The sequence below is a fragment of the Lissotriton vulgaris genome, chromosome 8 (genome assembly GCF_964263255.1).
Source record: "Lissotriton vulgaris chromosome 8, aLisVul1.2, whole genome shotgun sequence".
NCBI classification, from domain to species: domain Eukaryota; kingdom Metazoa; phylum Chordata; class Amphibia; order Caudata; family Salamandridae; genus Lissotriton; species Lissotriton vulgaris.
In genome coordinates, this window is record NC_141696.1 from 172,678,908 (window position 1) to 172,703,929 (window position 25,022).

Below are 25,022 nucleotides of genomic sequence, written 5' to 3' on the forward strand. Positions count from 1 at the left end.
CTGTGCTCCACGAGCACTGTTCGCGAGTTGGTGGCGCTTGATAGTGTCCTTTTGGTGTTGCCAGGGCTTGTTTGAAGAGTCTGCCTGACTCAAAGATGGCCGCCCTCTGTTTTCACAGGGCTTGTCCCTAGAGTTGCCTGACCTTGTAATGGCCGCCCCCTCTGGCACACCACGAGGTTCCTCTCCCTCTCCGGGCACACACATTCACTATTGGGGAACTCACAGTGGAGCTGGGCCGACCTCCGCTCTCCCAGCGCGTTCAGGTAGGGACTGCTTGTCCAGCGCTGGTCTCGCGTGTTGCCTGCTGCCTGCCTTGCTTTTTGCTGCCTCTGGTCGGGTTAGCGCTGGCTTCTATGTGGGGCAGCGCGTGTCTGAGGGCTCTCCTTTCGCCTCCTCCCGCCTGCGCAGCACATCAGGCTCACCTGGGCAGCCTCGGAGGGGTCTCCGGTCCCTTGTCGGCGTTGGCGCGCTGTGCGCTCGTCAGCGCGCCTACCTCGGTCGGTGTTTGGCGCTCTTCTTTCGGCGCCCTTTTCGGCCGTTTTCATGCGCTCCGATTCAGCGCTTCTAGGACACCTCAGCGCTCGCTCGCTGTGTTCCTTCTCGACCCTCGTCCACTCGTGAGGGGAGATCCGGCCACTCCTGGGGGGCCCGCTACTGGCGCCGCAGGGCCACGTTGCAGCGGAGTGCGCTCCACGCTGCAGGACGGGGCACTCGTGAGGTGGGGGTTTCTTTGGATCCCACCCTCGTCGCCAGCTGTCGTGTCCCGAACCCACATATACACGTGGACACGACTTGTGATTAGGAGCTCTTTATTATCACTTCTTGCCTGGTCCCCGTCCCTACTCTAACTGCCCTTTCCTGTTCCTGACCCCACCTCTTCCCCTCAGCCCACCTAGCTCCTCCCACCCCAACTACTAGACCGTCAACAATACAACAGCGCTCAGGATCCGGAACAATATCCCCATATCCATCAGGACCGCTCAACATTTAGCAAAGCGTGAAAGACTCACCTCTATGAAAGAACACTAGAATACAATGGGCCTTATTCACAAAGGTAAACTGAGACGAAAGTCTAACTTTACGACTTTCGGTATTCACAAAGGGTATTAACGAGTAGTAAAGTTAGACTTTGTCTCAGTTAAACTTAAGTTTTGGCCTTAAGTTTAACTGAGACCAACAGTCTAAGAATTTTTATGCTCAGTCAAACTTAACACCAAAACGTATGTTTAACTGACACAAAAGTCTAGCTTTACTACTCATAAATGCCCTTTGTGAATTGGGCCCAATGTGTCAAGAACCTGGCTGACTCTCCTCTATCACTCATTAACTTTATGCTTGTCTCTGGCCCTGTACAGCACTGCGCTGCCTTCTGGCTAGTTGTGCACTAGTATATACATATTTATATATATTCATACAGATGGGGAGGAGACACAAAGGGGTACCTGCGTAATATGGTCCAATAGTGCCATTTAGGTTTCTGTTTACATCATCAACGCCAAGGCCCTAGGCCTAGTGGTTTCTAAATGTCACCAGAACTTTCACATTTCTCCAAAATGCACCCTCAATTGAATATATAAAAGGGCAGCAGTAAACGGATGGCAGGATGAGGTAAACCTCTGGGATTTTCAAAAGCATCTCACATTTTATCCTGCGCCCTGAGACAAGTTCATCTATGCTCACAGCAAGACAGAAGAGCAACTGAGGCTATAAACATTTGCTACTTCAACATAAAAAGAACCTGCTAAATGATAAAACATTCTCGTGACAAATATAACAAAAAGTGTATTTTGACATGAGGAAACATGAAATTCCACTCATTGGACTTCATTTTATTTGTATTATAATTCTCCAAGATAAATTCAACTCATTCAATGGCATGACCATACACTGAAGACAACGAATGACAATGTTTACCCTCACAAGAGGTGGAAGTGGCAAGAGAGCGGGAGAGAAGACAAATAACATGGGATGGTCGAGTATTGATTTCATCCCATGGGTTCACAATGGTCTTTGTTTGGGTTTTCTGTAAATAATCACCTGCCAAACTAGGAGACTAGTGGGCAATCCATTTATCTCAGTACCTTTCCTTTCATAAGCTTTTAATTCCTGGTTTCCTCCATACTATCTTTGTCCCATTGTCCCTATTCTCTCCAAATATTTTTACAGTATTTCTTTTTTTAGTTTGTAAAACTCTAACACCAGCATTTCCTCAATGGTCTGTTTAACCTAAACCATTTTGAGGTTTCCAATTCTCCCAGCTCTCTCTTTAATTTTCTACTTCAAGACATTTGCATACGATGTACCGCGATTGGATTGCATCAACTTTGGGACCGCCACTCTCTTTTACTTTTGGCATTTTTAGATGCTCCGTTATGAAAACAGTCAGCCTTTGGAACATCTTGCGTGACTGATACAATGACAGGGCTGCCAAGTACTAAAATTCATACAATGAGTTAAGTATTCCTCAAGGAAGATTATTGAGCCAGCTATATTTTCAAAGAGGTTTAGTGGAGGTTATCTGCACAGTTGTTCGTTCTTAAAACTAGTCTGGATTTTATTGTCTGCTGAATCATCGAGTGAACCTCATGCAACAATGTTACATCTTCCTCTTACTCTGTCCAGACCTTGATTAACAATATCCCTGAGTATGAAATGTAATGGTCCACCTTTTTCCTACTGAATCAGATCATGGTTCCAACTTTCACTGTTGATAGCAGACCTGGCATGTCATCGCAGAACAAAAATCCAAAAAGAATGACCAAGTAAAGATAAAAATCCAGAGAGGGCAAAGATCCTCAAAGCGGGCCTTCATCAAAGCACACAGATCAATAGCTCTATACCACAGGATCTTTTCCTTCCTTCTGATGCTTCAATTGTGGTGTTCATTGCTTAACAAAAAATGGTGTTAAATAAATGATCATCTAGATAGTCATATCAATTGGTGAATACACAGCAAGTTGGAGCAACACAGACACATCTTTAAGGTGATCAAATAGCACTGACATCATCTGGTCTGGTCAATAACCCTACCAGTATCAACATTGTAAGTTTCCCCTTTTTATCTCCTCTAAAGCATGATGATTACACTAGTAATCCTTGCTGGGGCAGCTGTCCTGCTTTACAAGCCAAGATAACATAACATAGTGAAGCCTTACTAACAGCCAGATAGCTAGCCATTTAGTTATACAGGTTAGTTAGTGACAAATACATTCTGGGTCTTAATATGTACAGTTGACACAAATGATATCTCCTTAAAATCACTGAACAAAATGCAAAGTTTCAAATAAAGGTTTGAAAACAGACTACATTAGAGTTTTTGTAAGCCTTAAATACCTTCACCAACAGAAGAGCTTTATAATGCTGCAGATGCGTTTGAAGCTGTCACAGTGAAGGCGTAAAAAATAATTTCCTACGTGGGTATATTAATTTACCCAGATCTGTAATCTGGATAAGAACATTCAAAGATTCTTCACAATTGCAAAGTAATGATTCATAATGTTTGTAAGCAACTTTACCCACATCTTGTAATTCTGTGTTTCGTTCAACAGTAGCAAACGGGTAGGGAGAAAGAGTTTGTAGAGTACAGGCACCAAAGAATCAAACTTTGAATGAAAGAAAAATACGAAAAGAATCAAACTCTGAATGAAGGTGGTGTTGATGTGGACAAGGCATCATTTCTTCATATGGATTAATAGTTCCATGTGAAGTGTTGATATAGTGAAGCATGTAGTGAAGGATTTCCGAATAGAGGTACCTACTACTACAGAAGAACGTCATCCCGGAAATATTGGCATAGAGAACTTGTCTTGTACAAGAGTAACATCTACTGGAAGAACGGTACCCTAAGGAAATGTTGAAATGTTTTCTTATGAAAGAGGTATACCACGGCACGTCTTGGCATGGGAAAGCACTGTTCCTACAGTGGCCTAGTCTATTTTATAACAGGAAGCAACCAGTGAAGCTGTAAACAGTGACACGTTGGTACGGAAATAACCATTCCCATATCGGACTTTTCCATTCATGTGGAAGAACAGTATCCATGGAAGTGCTGATACATAAAGTCTTCTTCACATTGGTTCCACTTATTCTAATGGAAGAACACTACCCAGTGAAGCGCTGACATGCAAAGGGCTTCTCCAATCAAGAGCCACATTCTTATGGAAAAGCAGAAGAACAGTAACCATCCGATATTTAGAAGGCATCTCTACACTGGGCTCACCTAATATGGAAGAACAATACCCAGGGGAGTTATGATATGTAGAAGGTGTATCTACACTGGACTCATCTATTATTAAGGAAAAACAATACCCAGGGAGTGCTGATATGTAGAAGGCGTATCTATACTGGACTCACTTGATCTTACGGAAGAACAATATCCAGGGATATCTTGACACGAGAAAGCGTTGCTCCCACTGTTGAATACTCGATTTTATGACTGAACAGTAAACAGTGAAGTGTTGGTATGTAGTAACTACAATGGGCTGCTCTATTCTTGTCAAAATTCCTGGCTGATGAGGGGTGTTAGCCCAAAACCGGTCAAAGGATGCTTGTTTCCGGTCCAGGGAAGACATGTTTTGCAGTTCGGGCTGGACTGTTCCCATGAGGCACAGGATCAAGATTGATTTGCATACAGCTGTGTCTGAACTGGGGTGACGAAGTGAGCTAAAGAACGATGATGGATTCAACACAGATCTGTGACTGAAGCTGAGTGTCTGAAAAGTTTTTGCGTCTCCGTCCATCATCACCTTTTGTTCGCTTTATTCTTGTCAAAGAGCAGTGCCTATGAAGTGCTGATTGGGAGGCGCTATTCCTAATAATGTTACATTTGAAAAGGAACTCTCTCAGAACTGGGGTTCAAAGAGGAAAGCTGATCGTGCAAATTTTCTAATTTTATAAACAAAAACGCATTTAACTAAAGAGTGCAAAATTCTACGTAAAATTATACAGGTATAATAAATGCTAATTTTGTAGTAGGTAGCCATAATTATTCATTGCAACCATACATATGAAATAACATAATGTACTGATTTAAGTTAGCCTAACTACTGATGCCATGTTAACAGCGATTTATACATTAGCATTGAAAGGCGTGTTTTCCACTGTTGTGTTGCATGGGATGTTTTTCTCTCCCACTGCCGATGCTGTAAGTTTCCTTGACTTAAATATGAAATTGCCATTCTAATACTTAATTTAGATTAGGTAAATTCCTTTATGGAACACGATTGATGTATCATCTCTAGTTTATCATCTTTACTAATTTGGTAATATTCCCTGAATAAAAATTTGAATTCTATTAGAATTGTTAATAAAACCCTTTAACTCATACCAACTCTCCTCATTGATTAATGTGAAGCCCCAAATGGACTTCACTCTTCACAGTTTAAGATTGCTCCTTTTCATTTCTCCTTATCGATGAGAAAAGGTCCATATGACCAGTGATGAGGGTTATTTAATGGTTACAACCAAAGACTGATATACAAAGATCTGTGCAGAATGTCAATGATTAGATATAACAGAATACGCCGCTCGCACAACTGCCTCTTCCATTTGAGTGGGAGCAATGCTTACAGAAAGAGGATACAATGGGGCTCACTATGGGGCAGAGCTATGGGGCTCAAGTAATATCAGTGAATTGTCAATATCTGAGAGGAAGTTTTGTAGGGCCATCATGTCACTTCCCCAAGGTACTCCCATGGCCCCATTAATGCTTGATTTAGGTTGCCGACCTATTGGAGATATAGCAAAGTTCCGGCCCTTACTTTTATGGGCCCGGCTGTGGCGAGTCCCGGAGCTTGCCAAATATGCCAAAGGGCTCTCTGAAATAATGTCATTACCAGGGTGGCACAGAATAAAATGGTTGAGAGACATGAAATCCCTCTTGTACAACTTGGGCCTAAGTGAAGCCTGGGCAAATAGGTCTTCTCCACCAAAGGCAACACTCAAGAGTCTGTACTGGAATTGGATTTTGACTCAACGGAGTACTAACCGCACATTGGGTAGACTAACGGAGGATTTTTTGAAATTCAAGGACTTACCAATTCGGGAACTCTACTTGGATATCATTGAGAAACCATTTGATAGGACCCTTTACTTTAAATTTAGAACTGGGACTCTTCCTCTGCATGCTTTTACATCTCGGTGGAAACCGCCAGCACAGACCACAGAGTTTTGCCCCACTTGTACATCTAGACAAGAGTCAGTGGCACATTTTATGTTTGAGTGCCAGGAGTATGCCCGACCAAGAAGAAGATGGCTTAAGCAATTGTGCCGCCTGTTAGGGACTAGGCACCACATTGAGGCATTACGCATTCTAATGTCGCACTCTCGCCCACTGTATGTCTGTACCCTTTCTAAATTTTTATCATGGGCCTGGTGCATTAGAAGCAAAAGGCTTAAAGAAAATGTTTAATTCTTTTTTAATTAATCACTTATGATATGCTTCTTTTATCTGAAAATTAAGACTTTTAAAGTTAAATGTAATTAAATTGCTGTATCTTCCTTTTTCTCTTTTAAAAACAAATGAACTTGTGTATTTTTATTATGAAGCTTTTATGATAATTTTTATCAAAATAAAGCCTTTTTGACTTGACTTGACTGGATACAATAGACTATTGTAAAAACCATTGTTCTAGACAATGAGAGGAACTCAAAGAAACAATGTTATTTCCCACAACTTATTTTAAGGTTATAACCTGAGGTGCCTGAACATACTTTGCAGATAACCCGAAACAAATATGTGTTTTTTGTAAATGGTGCTGTAAACATCAGTCAAGCATTTGTAGCAATCACCAGTGATATGTACATTTGTAAACAGATTCTGATTGGCTATGCAAACAGTTATCAATTCGTTTCCTGCCTAACTTTAGTCATAAAGAAGCAGGTACCACAGCCTGAATCCCCTTATCTCTGAGAGGACATTGAGGCAGTCATCAAGCTGGTAGCAAATTCTTTGCACCCACACCATGCACAATCTAGAGATGATGATCAACAAGGTTAAACTTAAGTCAAGTGGTTCCAAATCAGATGTGAGATGTTCAACCTGTGCTGGATATTCAGCCCACATAACATTCCTTCCATTCTAGCATAGTTAGACTTTCATTTTTAAGGAGAACAAGTAAAAAAACAAGAACTAAGTGCTAAACCACAGCCAGAATCGCACTAATTGACATAACTCAATGAATGTCCAGCATTCTCTGAAAACATTTCACAACTTTCCACACTGTAGTTCACTCATAAAGAATAACAGGGCCAGAAAATAGGAACATGAGATCAAAGTTAACAGCAAAGATAAAAATACATCTTGAAAAAGCTGTACCCTTATGGGAAGTAGGCTAAATTGTTATTGCTGACTGCAGAGAAGGAACAGGATTCACAGAACAATACTTATGTACTTCATGAAAAAGTAGAAACATTTTGCAAGATCTTTCTGGACAAGGGATAGTACAACTGGAACTTACAATGGACTAGTAAGATGGAACCATTCCTCATAAAACTTGTCACAATGCTAAAGGAAAGAACTTATTTCAGTAGGCCCGGAACTCACCATTATCTGTGTTGTCGTGCTCCGTATCGGTAAGCGTGAGATTAGAGTTGGCCCGGCTGGACAAGCAAGAGCTTCGGCCCGACTTGGAGCTTCGCCCCCAGAGCCTGACAGGGTGCTCTGGAGAGAGTACCATGTCCGCCTCAGTGTCGGCATCCGAGCCGGCGCTGATGGAATAGCCGCAGTGAGGCAGCCCGATGTCAGTCCTGTACAATGTTCCGTGGGGCGGGGTCACCTCAGTGAGCCCGAGGTCTCTCAGAGAGAAGTTGGCTCCTGTGGAAACAAAAGCGCAACAAGGCGGTTACAGGAAGTCACTGCAATACAGAAAGCATATTAACCAAGAGGAGTCCTGCAGGAATACTAGAGAGCAAAACACATAAAACATCTTTTACTAGGCTTTATCCTATATATGTATCTCTAAATCAAAAATGGTTTGGCATGTTAATTCTCAAGCCATTGTAACTCTAAATCTAACTTTGAGTGGGAAAGAGTAGGCAATTGTTGGGTGGTGTGCAGGGGCATAGTTTCTAGGGAGTTTTTGGGCTGTTACATCCCCCTAATAAATTTACTTTCTGATAAATAGTTGGCTACAGATGTTTTCAGTTGTGCATGCTGAGATGTCTGTTGGATTTCTCCAGGAATTTTAATAAACACACAGAGAAAAACGCATACACACTCTCTCCCTCTCTGGTTTTGAAAGTCCTCAAAAATTTTGCTTATTACAAAATATTGTGTTTTCTCTTTTAGTACTTATACTAATCCGCATTCATCTCCCTTTCTACTGCCTCTTAGGCCCCTCTCATAAACCCTGCTTGGCGAATAATATATTTTAACATTATATGCCAGTCTGATTGTTGGACAATCTTAAGCTCACCTCCTCCAATCTTACTGACCCTGGCAGTGTGGCCCTGGAAAGTTTCAGAACACCCACAACTTGAGTTGTATTGACAAACTTTTTTCCTACCAAATTTGCACAGTGAAATTGGTTGGAGATTTACTCCTGTCATGGCCAGTAGAAATTCCCTTGCAGGGTGGAAAAGGTATGGGAATGTTCCCCAAAATTGCTAAAGGTGCAGTAGGATCTAATGAGAAAACATTTGAATAAGTGTACAATATTTCACATTTTGTTTAGAATTAATGCTTTAAAAATGTTAGATTGAAAAGTATAAATTAAGAAAATTCTGAGTTAATAACATTTGTATACAAGTCACATAATACAAAGTGATAACCAAAAGCTTTCAATGTATACAAATATAACAGCAATGAACACCTATACAACTCTAAACACAAACCGGATTGTCTCTAGTGCTTGCACAATAAGTGCTAGTATTACACTGTTTGCAAGAAACAATGATGAGTTGGTCCTGCAGGGATTTAAATATATGTTTTTATTATTATTTATAATGTGTTTAACACATCAGTGACTGTAAGCAAATTGAGATATGTTGTGTGATGCCTCGATGGCAGTAAAATATTTGTACACACAGCCCTTATTGCCACTTTTGTGTAATAATATAACAAGTGGTTTCATAGAGATTTCTCCACAAGATGGCCAAACTTCAGCTGTCATAGCTCTTTTCCTTTTGGCCTATAGAGGAGTGAAGTTAGGTCAGAAACAAGAAACTTCCCAGTCCTCTCTTTCCTCGAAGGCTTCATCCATCTAGGGCCTGTGCTTCCTAATGTGAGGTAAGATAGAGATAGCAGCTCTAAAGCACCCCCGACTGGCCGTTCCAAATTACTACAAAAAGATGAAACAATGGCATTTCTACACTGTAGGGGTGATCTCTCCACAAGGTAAAAGTAAAATGCTTGTTTCCCTGGGAAATTTAAAATAGTTTTTGTATTGCATTGTAATTTGATTTATACAGCGCTTACTACCCCAGACAAGGCGTCAAAGCCCTTTTTCAGCAAGTAGCACGCTACTCCGGAACCCATCAAGGATTAGTGGTGAATTAGTATAGTGAAATATGAAAGTAATTTAAGTGGTGTATAGGTTAGTCAGTTATTTGGATTCAGAAGGATAGCGGAGGTATAGAAGAGGGGGAAAAAGGTTTGCATTTATATAGTGCTTGTTGCCACTGATGGGGCATTGAAGCGCTTTTTTGGTGAGTAGCCCGCTACTCCAAACCTATAAAGGATTAGTGGTGAATTAGTATAGTGAATTATGAAAGTAATTTGAGTGGTGGATATTAGTGAGTTATTTGGATTGAGAAGGATAGCGGAAGGATAGAAGAGGGAAAAAGGTGTGCCTTTATACAGTGCTTGTTACCCCTGATGGGGTGTTGAAGCGCTTTTTTGGCGAGTAGCATGTTACTCCGGAACCCTAAACGATTAGTGTTGAATTAGTATAGTGAGTATTGCACCTATTGTGATTGCACAGCATGGTAGGGAGACTTGTAGTGTTTTTGAAAGCACCAGTTCAGCCTTGTCTGCATTTCAGAATAAAGAATTTATACTTTAGGCAAAGCCGGTCCCCTGACCCTCTTGTGTGGCGAATGTCCAGACCACTTGCAATTGATTTTGTAGACAGACCACCATATGTCAGGAGCCATCAACCTTTCTCCAGACTGGACACAACTGCAAGCTGGAAATCTGCGAGAGATGTATACCCCCTTGTGCTCCTTGGCATCATCAGCCATGCAGAAAATGCCCTATATATTCATATCAAAGGTGGCGGTATTGTTGGGAAGTGGGGAAGGCTATGTGCTTGTGAGTTTTGATTTATGTCACTGCTTCGACTACTGCATGGATTAACTGAAGTCCGCAGATGAGTAAGGGGACATCTGTGTCCAGGATTTCAGATTGAATCAATGCTTATGCTTACTGAAGACTTTTCTTATAGATTGTGGTTCGTCCTCTATTCCTGGCTCGAGCTATGTTACTTAGGCATGAATCTGGTCGCTTCTCCTTTTCCCAGTAATGCTTTGCAGTACTAATGTTGACCCGCTGGCCATCTTCGGCTCGGCTCATAACTTACGGACTGTTTAAGAACTTAAGTGAAGTGTTAACCACAGGACTTTCTATTTTCTGATCTGTGTTGTTCGCCCTGTGTAAAAACGCAGGGGCGCTTACGTAGTGCGTTCGTATGCGCGTGGGTGCTTCCGGGTGCGCTTACGCCGTGCGTATCACGCGGACGCGGCTACGCGATACGTCACAATGTTGTTTTCGTTCGCGGCAATAGCGCTAACGGGACGCTCACCGGTACGCGCACCCGGGCGCGTCATAAGTCTGCGCTTTCCGGGGCGCTCACCGGTACGCGCACCGGGAGCGCTCCAGGGTTAAAAAAAAAAGAAAAAAAAAAGAAAAAGAAACAGAAAAAAATAGTATTACATAAATATACAAAAGAGGATTTATTACAAAAAATATTACATTTCATAGCTGTAGAAATTTGCTATAAAAACACCTTTCAAATTCAATGAAAAAACATAGGTTTGAGGCCCTATATATAGTTAGGAATTAGCATTTAAAAAACCTATGAAATTCACTGAAAAAACCATAGGTTTCACACCAGTTATAGTTAGGAATTAGCATTTAAAAAACCTATTAAATTCACTGAAAAAACCATAGGTTTCACACCAGTTATAGTTAGCTGGAAATTTTACTGACATAAAACCATTCAAATTCCCACGTTATAGTTAGTTGGACTGACTATAACTTGCACACCTGTAATGCACTGCTGATGACATCACATATTACATCACTCATGACATGGTCAGTGACATCAATCATGACATCACTGATGACACCATCCTTGTGACAGAGTGACAGACCTCCTTTCAGTGTAATGTAACCCTTGAAACACATATTCAAAAATAGAAACTAACATTTTCAAATAAATAGAGATACCCATACCAGTTACAACAACCAATTCAGTAATACCACCATCTATATACACATTCACCAACAGTTCTATATAGTCACTGATACATATATTCACTCATCATATGTAGTGATACACCTATACATCCTGTTACACACTGACAGTCATCCAAAAGTTACTCACACACATAGTCACACATGCAAAAAAACTAATGAACATCCATTTATTTGCATATACAGCTATACACACACTACCACCTTACTTCTAAGGAAACTTACACATACTTACTCTCTTAAACAATCACTTACAGAAACACATACTTATTTAAACAACAACACTTTCAATCTCTCACTCTCACATATTCTCACTTATATACATCAATACTCACAAATACTAGATTAAAACATATGTAGTTACTGTTAAAGACACTAGTGAGACAGTCATTCACTCACTAACACACACATATACACATTCATCCACCCATACAGTCCTGCACATATGCTGTCTTCAAAACATATACAGAGAGTCAGTCATTGATGCATCTATGTGCTAAGTAACACCCCCAACAAACCATACAGACACTCATACTGATACTAAAAAAAACAACTAATAACCCATATACACACACATGTAGCTACTCACCAACCCATGCAGCCACTTATACACAAAGTGAAACACTGATACAAACATTTAAATATTTAAACAATACGCGCTAATATATGTATTCACTAAGATACACTTAATAAGCCAGTTAACCAATCATTTAAAAAAAAAAACATACATTAAGACACTTATTTATTTTTCAGAAAGACACACATTCACTGGATGGTGTCATCAGTGATGTCATGAGTGATGTCACTGACCATGTCATGAGTGATGTAATATGTGACGTCATCAGCAGTGCATTGCAGGCGCGCAAGTTATAGTGAGTCCAACTAACTATAACGTGGGAATTTGAATGGTTTTATGTCAGTAAAATTTCAAGCTAACTATAACTGGTGTGAAACCTATGGTTTTTTCAGTGAATATATATATATATATATATATAATCCCTGAAGGTACATATGTATTGCAATAGGCACATACAATGAGTAGATCTGCAGAGGTTTACCACTTGAATACCATCCACTTCTGTAAGATTGTTCTGGAGGATTGTGTCAAGATGTGTTCACAGATTTTCAATCTCCTGACATTACATGTGTCTGTTCCATTTCTCATTTGTTTTGTCCTAAGGGGAATTTGCTTCTGATTTGAATGTATGTGCCACATACTGAGATACTGTGTACGCAATTAATGGAGGAGCTTGTCTCTATCCAATGTTGCCTTAACAACACTGTTACTTATGTCAGTGATGGATGACATGTAAGCTTCAAAGGTACATGTCATGTAGATCCGCTGTCTCTGCCTGGTAGCAGATCCGCTCTGGCTGTTCTTGATGCACTGTTCAGTTTCCTGTCAATTTGCTTGTCTCATTCTTATTTTCTTTTTGACAAAAATAAAATGAATGATGTGTGCTGAACTGTTCAATAATTGGGCTCTCACCAGACAATATTATTTTGTTATAGCGCGTGCCACTGCCCCTTGGCATCCTGGCGTTAAGTTCAGAGAGATCCTAATGAAGGAAGAAGTTTACCACAAAATGACCATGTTTTAAGCATTTTTCCAGAATTCCACTATGTTGGTTTCACTTCTTCGTTACAGAGGAGTAGAGCGCCACTTTAACGATATCTGGTATGAAAGAGATCTACCTGCTCATCTTACTCTTTGGAACCTGCCATAGATGGGGGGGGACCCCAATGATCTTCTAGGCGAGCACCGGCCGATCAGATGTTCATTGAATTCTTGTCTCTTACTATGATATCTTTGAATCCAATGCTTTTACATTGTAATAGTCAAGTTCTGATCCTATCATTTTTCGTATAATAGGATAATGGGCCACGTTGGGTATGTAAGGGAATATTTTGTAATAAAGCCAGAAGCTGTCTTTTTGTTGAATTATAGAAGGAAGGTAAAATCCTCATCTAAGATGGCCCCGGGAGGTCTTGCAGAGCGTACAGGTATTGGGCGGGCACCTAACCCCGCCGGCGCCCAGTGGGAGGCAGGACTATCCATGATCACAGCCTCCATTTTATCAGAAGCGGAGTCTTGCTCCCTCACCCGCTCCATCTAAGCTTAAGATTAACTATGCGCCATCTGCACTGATGATGCTCATCAGCTGTGCAGATGGCACATAGTTATTTTGAAAGATAGTGATCCTGGATTAAATTTGCTAAAGAAGCCACATAAAATCTTAATGGGATGGGACTTAGAGACGATCCCTGTGGAACTCCACAGCGTAATGAACTTACTGTGGGCCAATAGGGAGGCATAATACTTAGCCTGCGATACCTTCTGCAGCTAGTCTGTCCACTAGAATCTGATGTACTATGTGTAGAGGTACCCGATTGACTGGATTTATTTGCTTTATTTGGGGTTTTTGTAAAGCACTATTAACCCTCCTGTAAAGGCTTCAGAGTGTTTTGAGGCATATGGAATTTTAACTAGAGAAAATAGTACTTGAACAAGAACAAGTAGTAAAGAACTTGTTCATCAACTGTTCGAGGATGGAGAGTACCAGTAGCTACCAGCGACAATGTCCACAAGGGATGACAAGGCCTTAGAGAGAAGGCAAGAAGCCTGAAGGTAAAAAAAAGGCAAAGTCAGTCGTTATTTGCAGCTAAGATAGAAGCTTGTTTGCACTTATCTGTTCTTGTCTGTGACTTTGTTGTATATAAATTCTTTCCACATGGTCATATTTCTTACATAAGTTGTGGTACTTAGGAATTGCATGCTTGTCTTGGAGTATTCCATGCATTTGATTCACTGAAAACTACTGAATGACTTAACTATTTAAGAGGCTACTACCAGCAGCGTAGCAATGAGAGCGGTCCATCGCGGATGGCACAAGTTTTGGGGGCGGCTGTCTCCACCCCTCCCCCGGCTCCTACCTGCAGCCGTTGCATGGCAGTGGCCTCAGAAATAGCCAGCACCCATCCACCCCTCCGCTCTTCTATTCACCCGCCATAGGTGTCAAATGCAGATGCTGCCACGGGCGGCATAAGGCCTAGCTATGCCACTGGCAACTATCCTTCTGTCCAAATCATGAACATTCTATCTGCAAATAGCCCAGTTTAGAGACTCGGATCACATCTACATTTCAGTGGTGCATCTCTGAGGCAGCCATTTGTAGACATGTCAACTGTGACCCTCATCCTGCTTAACCTCTCTGCAGTACTCAACAGTCTCCCAGAGCAGAAGACCCTGCGAGATAGACATCCAAGGACCCACACTCAAATGGACCTGCTCCTTTCTCACTGGAAGAATCTAAACAGTCAGACTGTCATCATTCACATCAGAGTCCAAGAACCTGATCTGTAGTGCCCCTCAGGGATCATTCTTCAGACCTACCCTTTTCAATGTCTACATGACAGCGCTCTTCAACACCATCCGATCCCAAGACATCGAGGTCAGGGCCGGACTGACTACCGGGCAGTTTGGAATGCTGCTGAGCTGGGGGCTGATTTCACTGCGGTCGGGGCTCATTTCATTCATGGAGACCCGCGTGTGCTTCGAAATAATTAAAGCAAAACGAAATTCGTTTAGCACACGCAGGTCGCCATGAACGAAAGGAGCCCCCAGCTCAGCAGCATTTCAAACTGCCCGGTAGCCAGTCCAGCCCTGATCGAGATCACCTCCTACGCCGATGGCACCCAACTCATCATCTCCCTGATGGACAACACTCCCTCCACCGGAACCAACTTGACCAACTCCAGCTCTGTTTCGCAGTCGCCTGAAAACCTGGTTATTCTCATCTATCTAGATTGCTCTTTCCTTTCCTTTCCTGCTGACAGATCTAGCGCCGGGACACCCCCATTGGGGGTAGCCGCGCGCTTTACATAATTCGTAAATAAATAAATAATAAACTGCATGACCATGGTAGCAGACTGGATGAGAACCAACTGCCTGATATCTAACTCCAACAAGACAGAATTACTGGTCTTCGAAAACAAGACCTTCCAATGGGACAGCACACAGTGACCAACTGAGCTAGGACCAACACCAACCAACCACTCTAAAAACCTGGAAAACAAGCTCAATATGATGGCACAAGTCATTGCAGTGAGCACTGCATGCTTCCACATTCTATACATCCTCCAAAAGATCTTCAGATGGCTGCACAGAACATCAGACGAACCATCACGCAAGCACTCATCACAAGCAAATTCAACCCTGGCAACAAACTCTACACCGGAATCTCCAAGCAGCTCACACATAAACCCAGGCCAGGGGCAAGACTCATCCTAAACCTCCCATGCTGCACCCACATCTCAACTCACCTCAGAGAGCTCCTCTGGTTCCTATCCACAAACACAGCCAATTCAAACTCCTCACGCACACATACAAAGCTTTGCACAACACTGGACCAGCATACCTGAATTGCCCGAATACACTTCCACCACCTAGCCAGTCACCTTCGCTCAAGACTCACTCTCACTCGTACCCCTAACATCTGCAAAAGCACAGCAGGAGGGTGCACGTTCTCCTACATCACACCCAAAACTTGGAACAAACTTCCTCAGCACATCAGAGCCTCCTTATCACTTCTAGAGCTCCGGAACAAATAATCATGCAGGGTCTCTAGCGCCTGGATACCCTTACGCGTGATTAGTGCACCCTACACATCAACATAAAAGACACACAATTGATGGACAGAATGCAGAACAAATCAAAACATTCAAGCCCAGTCAAGAGATCTGGGTTAAATCCATCATTCTTTTGATCACCATGCCACTCCAGTTTAGCCCTGGTCACATGCAAATCAGTCTTGAACCTATGCCTCATGGGACCAGTCCAGCCCTTACTGCCAAGCCAGGTCCATCCTGGACCGGAAACAAGCATCCTAGGACCGGTTTCGGGGTTTTACCCCTCTTCAGCCAGGATAGCTTGGTTCCAGTAGCAAAGTGAGCCCAGGACCCACATCTGGGCATACCCGGCGCACTTAGGGCGAGAAAGCAAAAGACACACAATTGATGGACGGAATGCAGAACAAATCAAAACATTCACCCCAGTCAAGAGATCTAGGTTAAATCCATCATTCATTTGCTCACCATGCCACCTCAGTGTAGACCTGGCCATATGCAAATCAATCTTGACCCTGTGCCTCATGGGAACAGTCTAGCCCGAACTGCCAAGCACATCAACAGAGCATAACATTGCACTGTGGGAGAGATGCTGCAGCAGAGCAGTGCACGGCTCACTCTTTACATGTACGATAAAGCATTATTGTATTGCACTGGCCCTATAGCAAGACCCCTGAGCTTGGCGGTGATGGTGGAGAGGGGCTGAAGGGAGGCAAGAGGTGGTGATGTGATCTAGTGGCCACGATTCTATTCCCGGATGTAGCACTGCGTAAAACCACTTCATCAGCCCTTGCCCAAAACTGTAAATATTTATAATGTAAACACATATGAATGCATGTAAATTATATATAATACACTGCTGTTGCATGGCTCCATCCACTACCAATCGCCGCCACCCCTGACCTGTTTAGCCATTCTGTCTATGATTTAATGTGCAGCCTTGCTACTATGGACGGCGGCGGTGCTGGAGAAATGCTGTGTTTACTAATGCAGGCCCTAACGCAGCAGGGACCAGCCCTGGAGACGTTGATGCAACCTATTAGGTTAATAGCCCGCGCGCCACTGCTCCCCGTGCCCTCTCATGCATCACCCCCCAGGCTTCTCTGACCTAAATACATGCCTTTACACTCGGCTGCACCAGCTCTCACGGGCCACCTCTGCGGCCACTCTAACAGGGCTCTTGAATGCCCTCTCGTTTTGCACTTCCTTGACTTGATGACGTTTCCCTTATTCGAAAGACTAATGGAAGCATGGGTGGGAAGCCATGAAAAACATACAGTGTGAATCTTTAACCCCTTCCATGCTGATGACGAACCCCAGCCGTCATGCACTACGGCGCTCGTGTGCTGATGACGGCTGGGGTTCGTCACGGCCCGCCCCTGTTCGTGTTGTTTACAGCACACCAGGGGAACCGCGGCCGCATGGAAGGGGTTAATTGGAGTGTGCTGTCGTCTTATCACCTTTGCATTCTAAATATGTCGTTTATTCAACTATGTCGAGTTACCTAAATGAAAGTGTGTCCGAACCCACTGTGCCGGAAGTGATATCACTGTTTTCGACATATATGCCACCCTGACTCACCATAAATTAATATTGAAGGTATATGATATAACAACATTCTATGTGAACTTCATTCATTATGCTGTCAGTATTTAATTACCTAAAAAAAATAAAAAATAGAAAACAATGCTAGAATAGCAGGTGACAAAAAATTCCATAAAAAAAAAAAGCTGCCCCTGCTTTCAGTATCTCTTCATGAAAGGAATAGAGGCAGCCGGTCAGAGCTCTGGACAAGATGCAGACTGACTAACCCAGTCTGAACATGGAGAAGTGGCGCAACTTCATTTAACTAAGAGAAGACATGTTGGGACCAACATCCTGCAATATTATTTTTGACTCACACCAGAATACATGAACAAGGAACTTTGGACATACCTGGCTTGTGTAGCCCAGTCATATAAGAGCCCTGAGGAAGACCTCATAGAACGCTGGTCCACTTTGAGACCGAAACGCCAAGGCCTCACAGTGGAGTTCTTTGGTGCCATTTCTATGGACTGGTTATGGTTAAGAACCTGATTTATGGTCAACTTGAAGGTACCCCTGAATGGTACTTGATTAAATGAATTCTTTCTCTAGAATATAAGTACATGTATTGCGAAGTGTGTACATCTCACTGGGCAGTTGGTAATGACTGAATAACTCATTTAACATGAAGAAAGTTTGATGAGTAAACAATGTTGGTGTTTGGTACAGTAAAATCATTCATAGAAGTGCATTTCTGTGTGTGCAATTGTCAACATGTTATTCCAATTGTTTGTTGGCTAATATCCTGGCATAATTTTCAGAAATAATTAAATTCTCTTGTTCTGAATTGAATTCTGACAGCATGGTGAATGATGTCTGCATGTTGTTACAACACATACGTTCAATATTAATTTATGGTGAGTAAGGGTAGCACATACAATGTAGCCAAATTGTGGAACACCCTCCCTACTTTCCTGAGGTTGACCTCGAACAATCTATCGTTCCGTAAATTACGCAAAACGGGGGTACTCCAGAATAGCCCCCTCTGATTACTTGTAGAGTTGCCTCGCACTAGCAGCGCTGGGAGGCCTAAGAGTAGCTATGCGCTGTTTAGGTGCAAGTTGACTAGAATAGAATGTTGATACATTTATGTGGATCCCAACCTCCACTCCCTTGAATAGGGCCAGTCCCCATTTTTTCTGAACAGGCACTCATATCATGCAACACAAAAAGATGATGGACGGAATGTTGAACATTGTCAAACATTCACCCCCAGCCACAGATCTGGGTTTAATCCATCGTTATTTTGCTCACCACGCCACCGCAGTTCAGCCATAGCCATATGCAAATCAGTCTTGACCCTGTGCCTCATGGGAACAGACCAGCCTGAACTGCCAGGCCATGTCTTCCCTGAACCGGAATCAAGCACCCTAGGACCGGTTTCTGGCTGTATGCAAGGCAAAGTCATAAGGTTAGCCGACAGGTAAAACCCACAAAAGTAGTCTGCCCTGGGTTGCATTGAGAAGATCGCGTTACCCAGATAGCATCAGTTGGTTCTTAACAATGTTCCAGTGGGTCTGAGCTGCAGAAGCTCTATACATTGCACACTACTGAATGGTAATTATAGCTGCCTATATACGTCTTTGACGGACTCTTATCCTTATGGTCTGGCATCAATGCTGTATTCTAAATATCACTTTACAAAACATTGTAGCAATGGGTGCAGATATTCTATTATTAACTCCAATGTACTGATGTGTATGTAAATGACATTTGGAGGGACATGCACACTTTACAACTAACCTTCACGCATTGATGGCCCTTGTGCATTTACTCAAGGTCAAAGTCGTGCAACAGGACCCTGAGAGACACATGGTAAGTGGGGAACAGTGACTGAAAGGGAAAAGAGGGATTCACCCCAGGTGTTTTGTTTAAGGGGGGGCAGAGTCTGACCTTCCCATCACAGGTTCTTGGTTAAGGACGGTACTACGCATATTAAAGACAAAGGGGCCTATTCACAAACTAGTACCACAATAGTACTACAAACGCTCTACAAAATGCTATTCACAAATGTATTTGCGGAGGTTCCACCAGGCCCGGACTGGCCATAGCGGGCACCGTGCAATCCCCCGGTGCGCCGCAAGGGTGGGGGCCGGTTTTGAGCCCCTGGGGGCCGATTTTGTTACAGGGCCATTTTGCAGCTGGCCCTAGCAAAGCGCTCAGCGGCACCTCCAACCCCCCCCCCCCCCAATCCCCCCCCCCCCTCCCTGGGTGGGGAGGGGGGGCTGGCCGAGCACTTTGCCAGGGCCGGTTTTGGTTCCCAGTCTGGCCCTGGGTTCCACCTCCGCCTCTCCTATCTTTCCCTGTGTGAGAGCTCCTCCCGGACGTCAGAGTCTCTGCACAAGTAAGTACACATTTTAGTCGTAAATGTGGGAGAGACATGGGGGAGTGGCATTACATTTACAGGGATTAGGGAGGAGTAAGGAGCTATTTCAAGAGGATTAGGGAGGGATTTGCACCCTCCCACAAAGGAGTAAGCCCATTGCTATTTACAAAGACTCACATCTCATCCCACCTCCCAGAACTCTACTGGCTTTCCATTCATAAATGCAGTGAAATCAAACTCCTCACACACAGATATAAGGCTTGGCACAGCACTGGGCGCGCATACCCGAGCAGCAGCATGCACTTTCACCTGCCCGCTAGACACTTCCACTCAGCCTCACTCTCACTTGAAAACGCGCCACATATTCACAAAATAAGACAAGGAGGTGCTCGTTCTCCCACACAGCACCCAAAACAGGGAAAAACCTCCCACAACACATCAGTCTTCCTCCTCCTCCTCTTCCCTTCTGGAGTTTTGCCAGAAGCTGAAGTCTGGGTTCTTTGAATAACTCTACTGCCGCCAGACACCTACACGCCTGCTCAGGCTCCTGGATACCCTCGCGGGTGATTAGTGCACTATACAAAGCAACATAAATTAACACAACAAACTGCACTTATAAAGTTACTACAGATTAAAAGGGTCCCAAAATAGAAGTACATTACTCCATTTCAGAGCTGCAGTAACTCTAGCACCACACATGGGCAACCACTGGTACTGCAACACCCTCCTTTAGAAATGAATGCAGACAGCAACTTAGAACACCACCATACAGTTTCTTTCCGCAGTAGTAACTTCCACTCTTAAATTTGGCTTCAACTCTTTACGTGTAAGTAGTAACGTTACTCAAAAGTGTAAGAATAAACATACTGATAAGTGTGAGTTACCTTTGTGACTAGCCACGCACGCCTGCTCTTATGCACAAGAAAGATGGGAGGACAGGTAAATAGAATACTAGCAGATGCCTGGGTATAAAAGTGCTACCCCATCAGTAACAGGTTCCTCATGGAGGGCACAAGATATATCTTGTTAAACTTCCTTCCTCCCCACATTGAGAATCGTTGCTGAAAGTCACCTTTGCTTTAATTGAACAAGCACTACACACCAAATGAATGATTCAGGTTTTGCAGGTCTGCCAAGTTCATGTTTGATTTAATAAAGAGAACAGATGAAATCTATTGACTCTGGACTTTTTGATGTGCCAACAGCCACAAAGTGTTTTTACAAAGTGAAGACAAGCAATTTCTCTACTTCTTTCCACATACTGAAACACTTCGTTAGACATATATTTGAGATGTGTGCACTTTTGGAATTCCTGATTAAAATGAGACTTGTAGCTCCTGTTTCATTGGACATGGAGCTGATTGTTTCATAGATGACTGCATGCTTACCCAGTCATTTTTTGGCCGAGTGCTGTTACTAAGTGCACTACCTCCAACAGGTAACACTCACACACTTCCCTGGAACCATGCAAACTCTGCAAAGGGGTTTGTAGTCTATTGGTTAAGAGGACTGATGTGATCCAAGAGCTTAGGGCCATATGTATCAAGCCGTTTTTGAATCGCAAAGGCCGAATTTCGCAGAATTTCGGCCTTTGCGACTCGCAAACGGCCGTTTTGCACGTTTTGGAATGTATGAAACATTCCCAAAATAAGGAATTGCAAACTTGTTCGATTCCTTATTTTTCCATAGCATTTAGGGAATCGCAAATTTGCGATTCCTTATATGCTATGTATGTAGCAATTTTAGCTTGCAAATTTTGTTTAAGAATTCTCAAATTACCACCAACTTTCAGTTGATGGTAACTTGCGAATTCTTCCAGAAATGCACAAATTGGCATTTTTAAAGGTGGCATATGATGCACACACATGCCCATAGGGCATGTATGTGCGCCATATGCACACACATGTTCTTCTCAGGGGTGCAACAGGGTGTCTTTGAGACACCCCTGCACCCTTGCAATAATTCTCAAATTGAGATTAGCAAATTGCGAATTCGCAATTTGAGAATTATTTTGCATTCATTCCTATGGGCCTCCTGGCCCATAGGAATGCATTGGAAATTATACCTTAATTGCGAATTCGCAAAATGCGAATTCGCAAATAAGGAAGCTTAAGGAATCGCAAATAAAAAGCGATTTTGTTCATACATACCATTTTGCATTTCCTAAATAGCGATTCCTTGAAATTCGCTATTTAGGAAATGCAAAATAGTTTGATGATACATATGGCCCCAAGTACATAAACTTTGCACTGGCCCAATAAACATGACCTCCACATCTGCACCATTTTTTTTGCTTTTGTAAAGTGAAATGGGGCAAACAGATTGACCTTCGCCCATATTACAGAAATGTTTTCCAATCAGGGCGGAAATGAAATAAACACTATGTCTAACACTAATATTGTTATTAGACAAACACATACATTATTAATGCGCCATTGGTCCCATTTAAAGCCATGCTGTCCAGCTTGTACGTTTTCTTGGTCTACTTAACGTGTATCCTCTCGTTGACGGTCAGTGATCTCATTGGAAATGTTCGCCTTTCAATGAGAAATGCACAATGTGGACACCATATTTTACCCTCAACCACTGTGAGAGTGACAAACACACCTCTCACCAGGTTATGCATTGACTGGAACTGGTGGAAGCGGGTTAAAGTTCAGGGGTAAGGCCTCTTTATTTGCACCACTGGTGGAGGGGTTACCCTCTAAAGATACAACTGGTCCCTAAAAGTGAGGTCTTAGATTTTCTTCAACTCTGAGATGTGTATATGTGTGAATCCAACTATCCAATCCGGATATTGTGTAGTGAATGATGTGTGTTCATTTGAGATACATTGTGCATGGCTGTACAAGATGGTTGTTTCCGTGAAGGCTGTCCTAACTACAAGGTGAACGAGACAGGCGAGTTGACATTTTGTTTAAGGTTTCCCTCCCTGATACTGGAGTTGCCTGGTGGGAGAAATCAGAGACAAAAATTGTTGTCAGGGGGCAAAGAATGTGTTCTAGCTCGAACTGGATGGACTGTGCTAATCCTGCACTTAAAAACGATGCTAGAAAGACAGGCATTTAAGGTGAGCAGATTCAGAATGTCACTGATGTTGTAGGGTGCTCTCCACCTTAATTTAGGAACTACCCAGTTCTCAGCTTCTTTTTAACATAATTTATTTGGCACTCTAACCTTGAAAGGGAATTGCTTTGACTTATACTGGGTGCTCCCTTAAGCCTGGATAAAGCTAAACCTCTCTGGAGAGCTATAACGATAGCGATATATGTATCGGGTTGCTTTAATTCATTTCAGGTTGGCTTGGATGGTATTTTACCAATCCAAAGCTGTAACACTGTGCCTGGAGTGATAAAAGGCTTTTGTCATTTTACAGCTCAGCATGGATTGCACTGTGTTAATCCTATGCATAAATACTTTGCTGTAGAAATGGCAAAAGACTTTGTCCCTTTCTAGCTTGGCGTCAATGGCACTGTGCTAATCCCCTGCTTAAAAACTCTGCTAGAAATACAGGCATTTGAGGTGAGCAAATTCAGAGTATCGCTGGTGTTGTAGAGTCCTCTATACAGGAGCTGCTCCCCACCAAACCCTAGGATTTACCTAACAAAAAAAGAAAGAAAAAAAAATGCAGTGGCAGTTGTTCGACTCAGACAGCATATAATAAGGACTTTGATTGACTGCCAAGTTTTGGTCAATGTGGGGCATGCCAGGTCCATAGAAATCACCCATTAAATGCTCAGAAAGTATGTTTCAGAAGTGTCTCTTGTTGTGAGTGCTGCATAGTGCTCCAGCACAAGCAAGCTGATATATATGGATCCCTAACGGGGGTAAGTAAAGTGGACAGTTCAACATCTCCCCTGTGTAATGTCTGCTCATTCAAGTCGTTTCCACCATTGTTGTAGGTGAGGCTACAGATTTGTACAAGACACAGTAGGCATTTAGCCTGAGATGCAGTAGAAGCTCGTTTGTCCAGGTGTAGGGTGCAGGAGGTGTACAGCCCAAGCACATGCACCATTGTGCATGTACAAACATGCTTATGGTGCCTAGACTCGGGCAGAGTGCATCAGAAGGCCCATATCTTATTTATGAGACACACAGCAGCAGTGATCACCCACAATGTTTCCTTTCCAAGAAGACACCAACGCTAGTACACTGTCCTACCCAGTCACCATTTCGAGGCTATTTCAGTGGCTGTGGCTGTGTTGGTGGATCAATCCATTGACCCAGTGGTATGAGGATGATACATGACTTGCAACGAGAACCCCCTTTCCTTTCCACCCCTGACAAGGACTTCTCAAAGTCTGAATAACTGGGTGCTGGTGAAGTGCCACAGCTCTAAGAATCTGATCATATAAAGATGTACCAGAGTGGTTCTGCTCCATTTATGCAGGTAGGAGAACACCGATGAATGTGCCAAATAGTATTAGGTCTCTTGGATCCTTCTACCCAGGGTCCATAAGGTGTCCTATGGAATGTGTTCCGTATTATAGGAATTGAGAAAATGTACCCTCGATTCAGAATGAGATTCCTTAGTTTACTTGCATCTGATTTCCATATCTTGACTTTGTACATACCGTCTGTTACGCTGATAAAAGTCCAGCTATCTAATACACCTTCCAGTGGAAGCCCGCACGCCAGTGGTTCTCATCCACACCACTGTCACTACCATCCCAAAGGGACAGGACCTTAATGCCATTGCCCTGTATTAGACATCAACACAGCCCAGAGGAGATCTGAGAAGAAAGGGACAAGCTCTTTACAAGCTGAACAGTGCCTGCCAACAAACTAAGGTGTTATTTGTGGAAGCCAAAATATACACTGCTGATTCACACTTTCCTGTCTTGTCAACCTTTGACGTAAAAAAGAGATTAACTCAGAGACATTTCTTGTCTTCTGGATAAAAAAGGACATTGCGACTGTGTACACAACACATTTAAGTAACTGGACGTAATTGAATAAATATAGTTCATCAATTAGACTTCAAAGCAAGCTGTTGAAATGACTAAAGCACTCTCCTTTTAGTAATTCACAACCCATATGTTTTTTTGAGTTTGCAGTCTCTGCACTAAATCG

At 42.8% G+C, this 25,022-nt stretch overlaps 1 protein-coding gene across 1 annotated transcript in view; it reads right to left on the minus strand.

Moving 5' to 3' along the window:
* Positions 1-25,022, minus strand: part of TENM4 (teneurin transmembrane protein 4) — a 1,632,468-nt gene that overhangs the window by 645,069 nt on the left and 962,377 nt on the right. Inside the window, exon 8 of the mRNA XM_086933907.1 lies at positions 7,544-7,813. Coding sequence (XP_086790033.1) covers positions 7,544-7,813 — 270 coding nt within the window. The remainder of the gene's footprint in view (positions 1-7,543; positions 7,814-25,022) is intronic.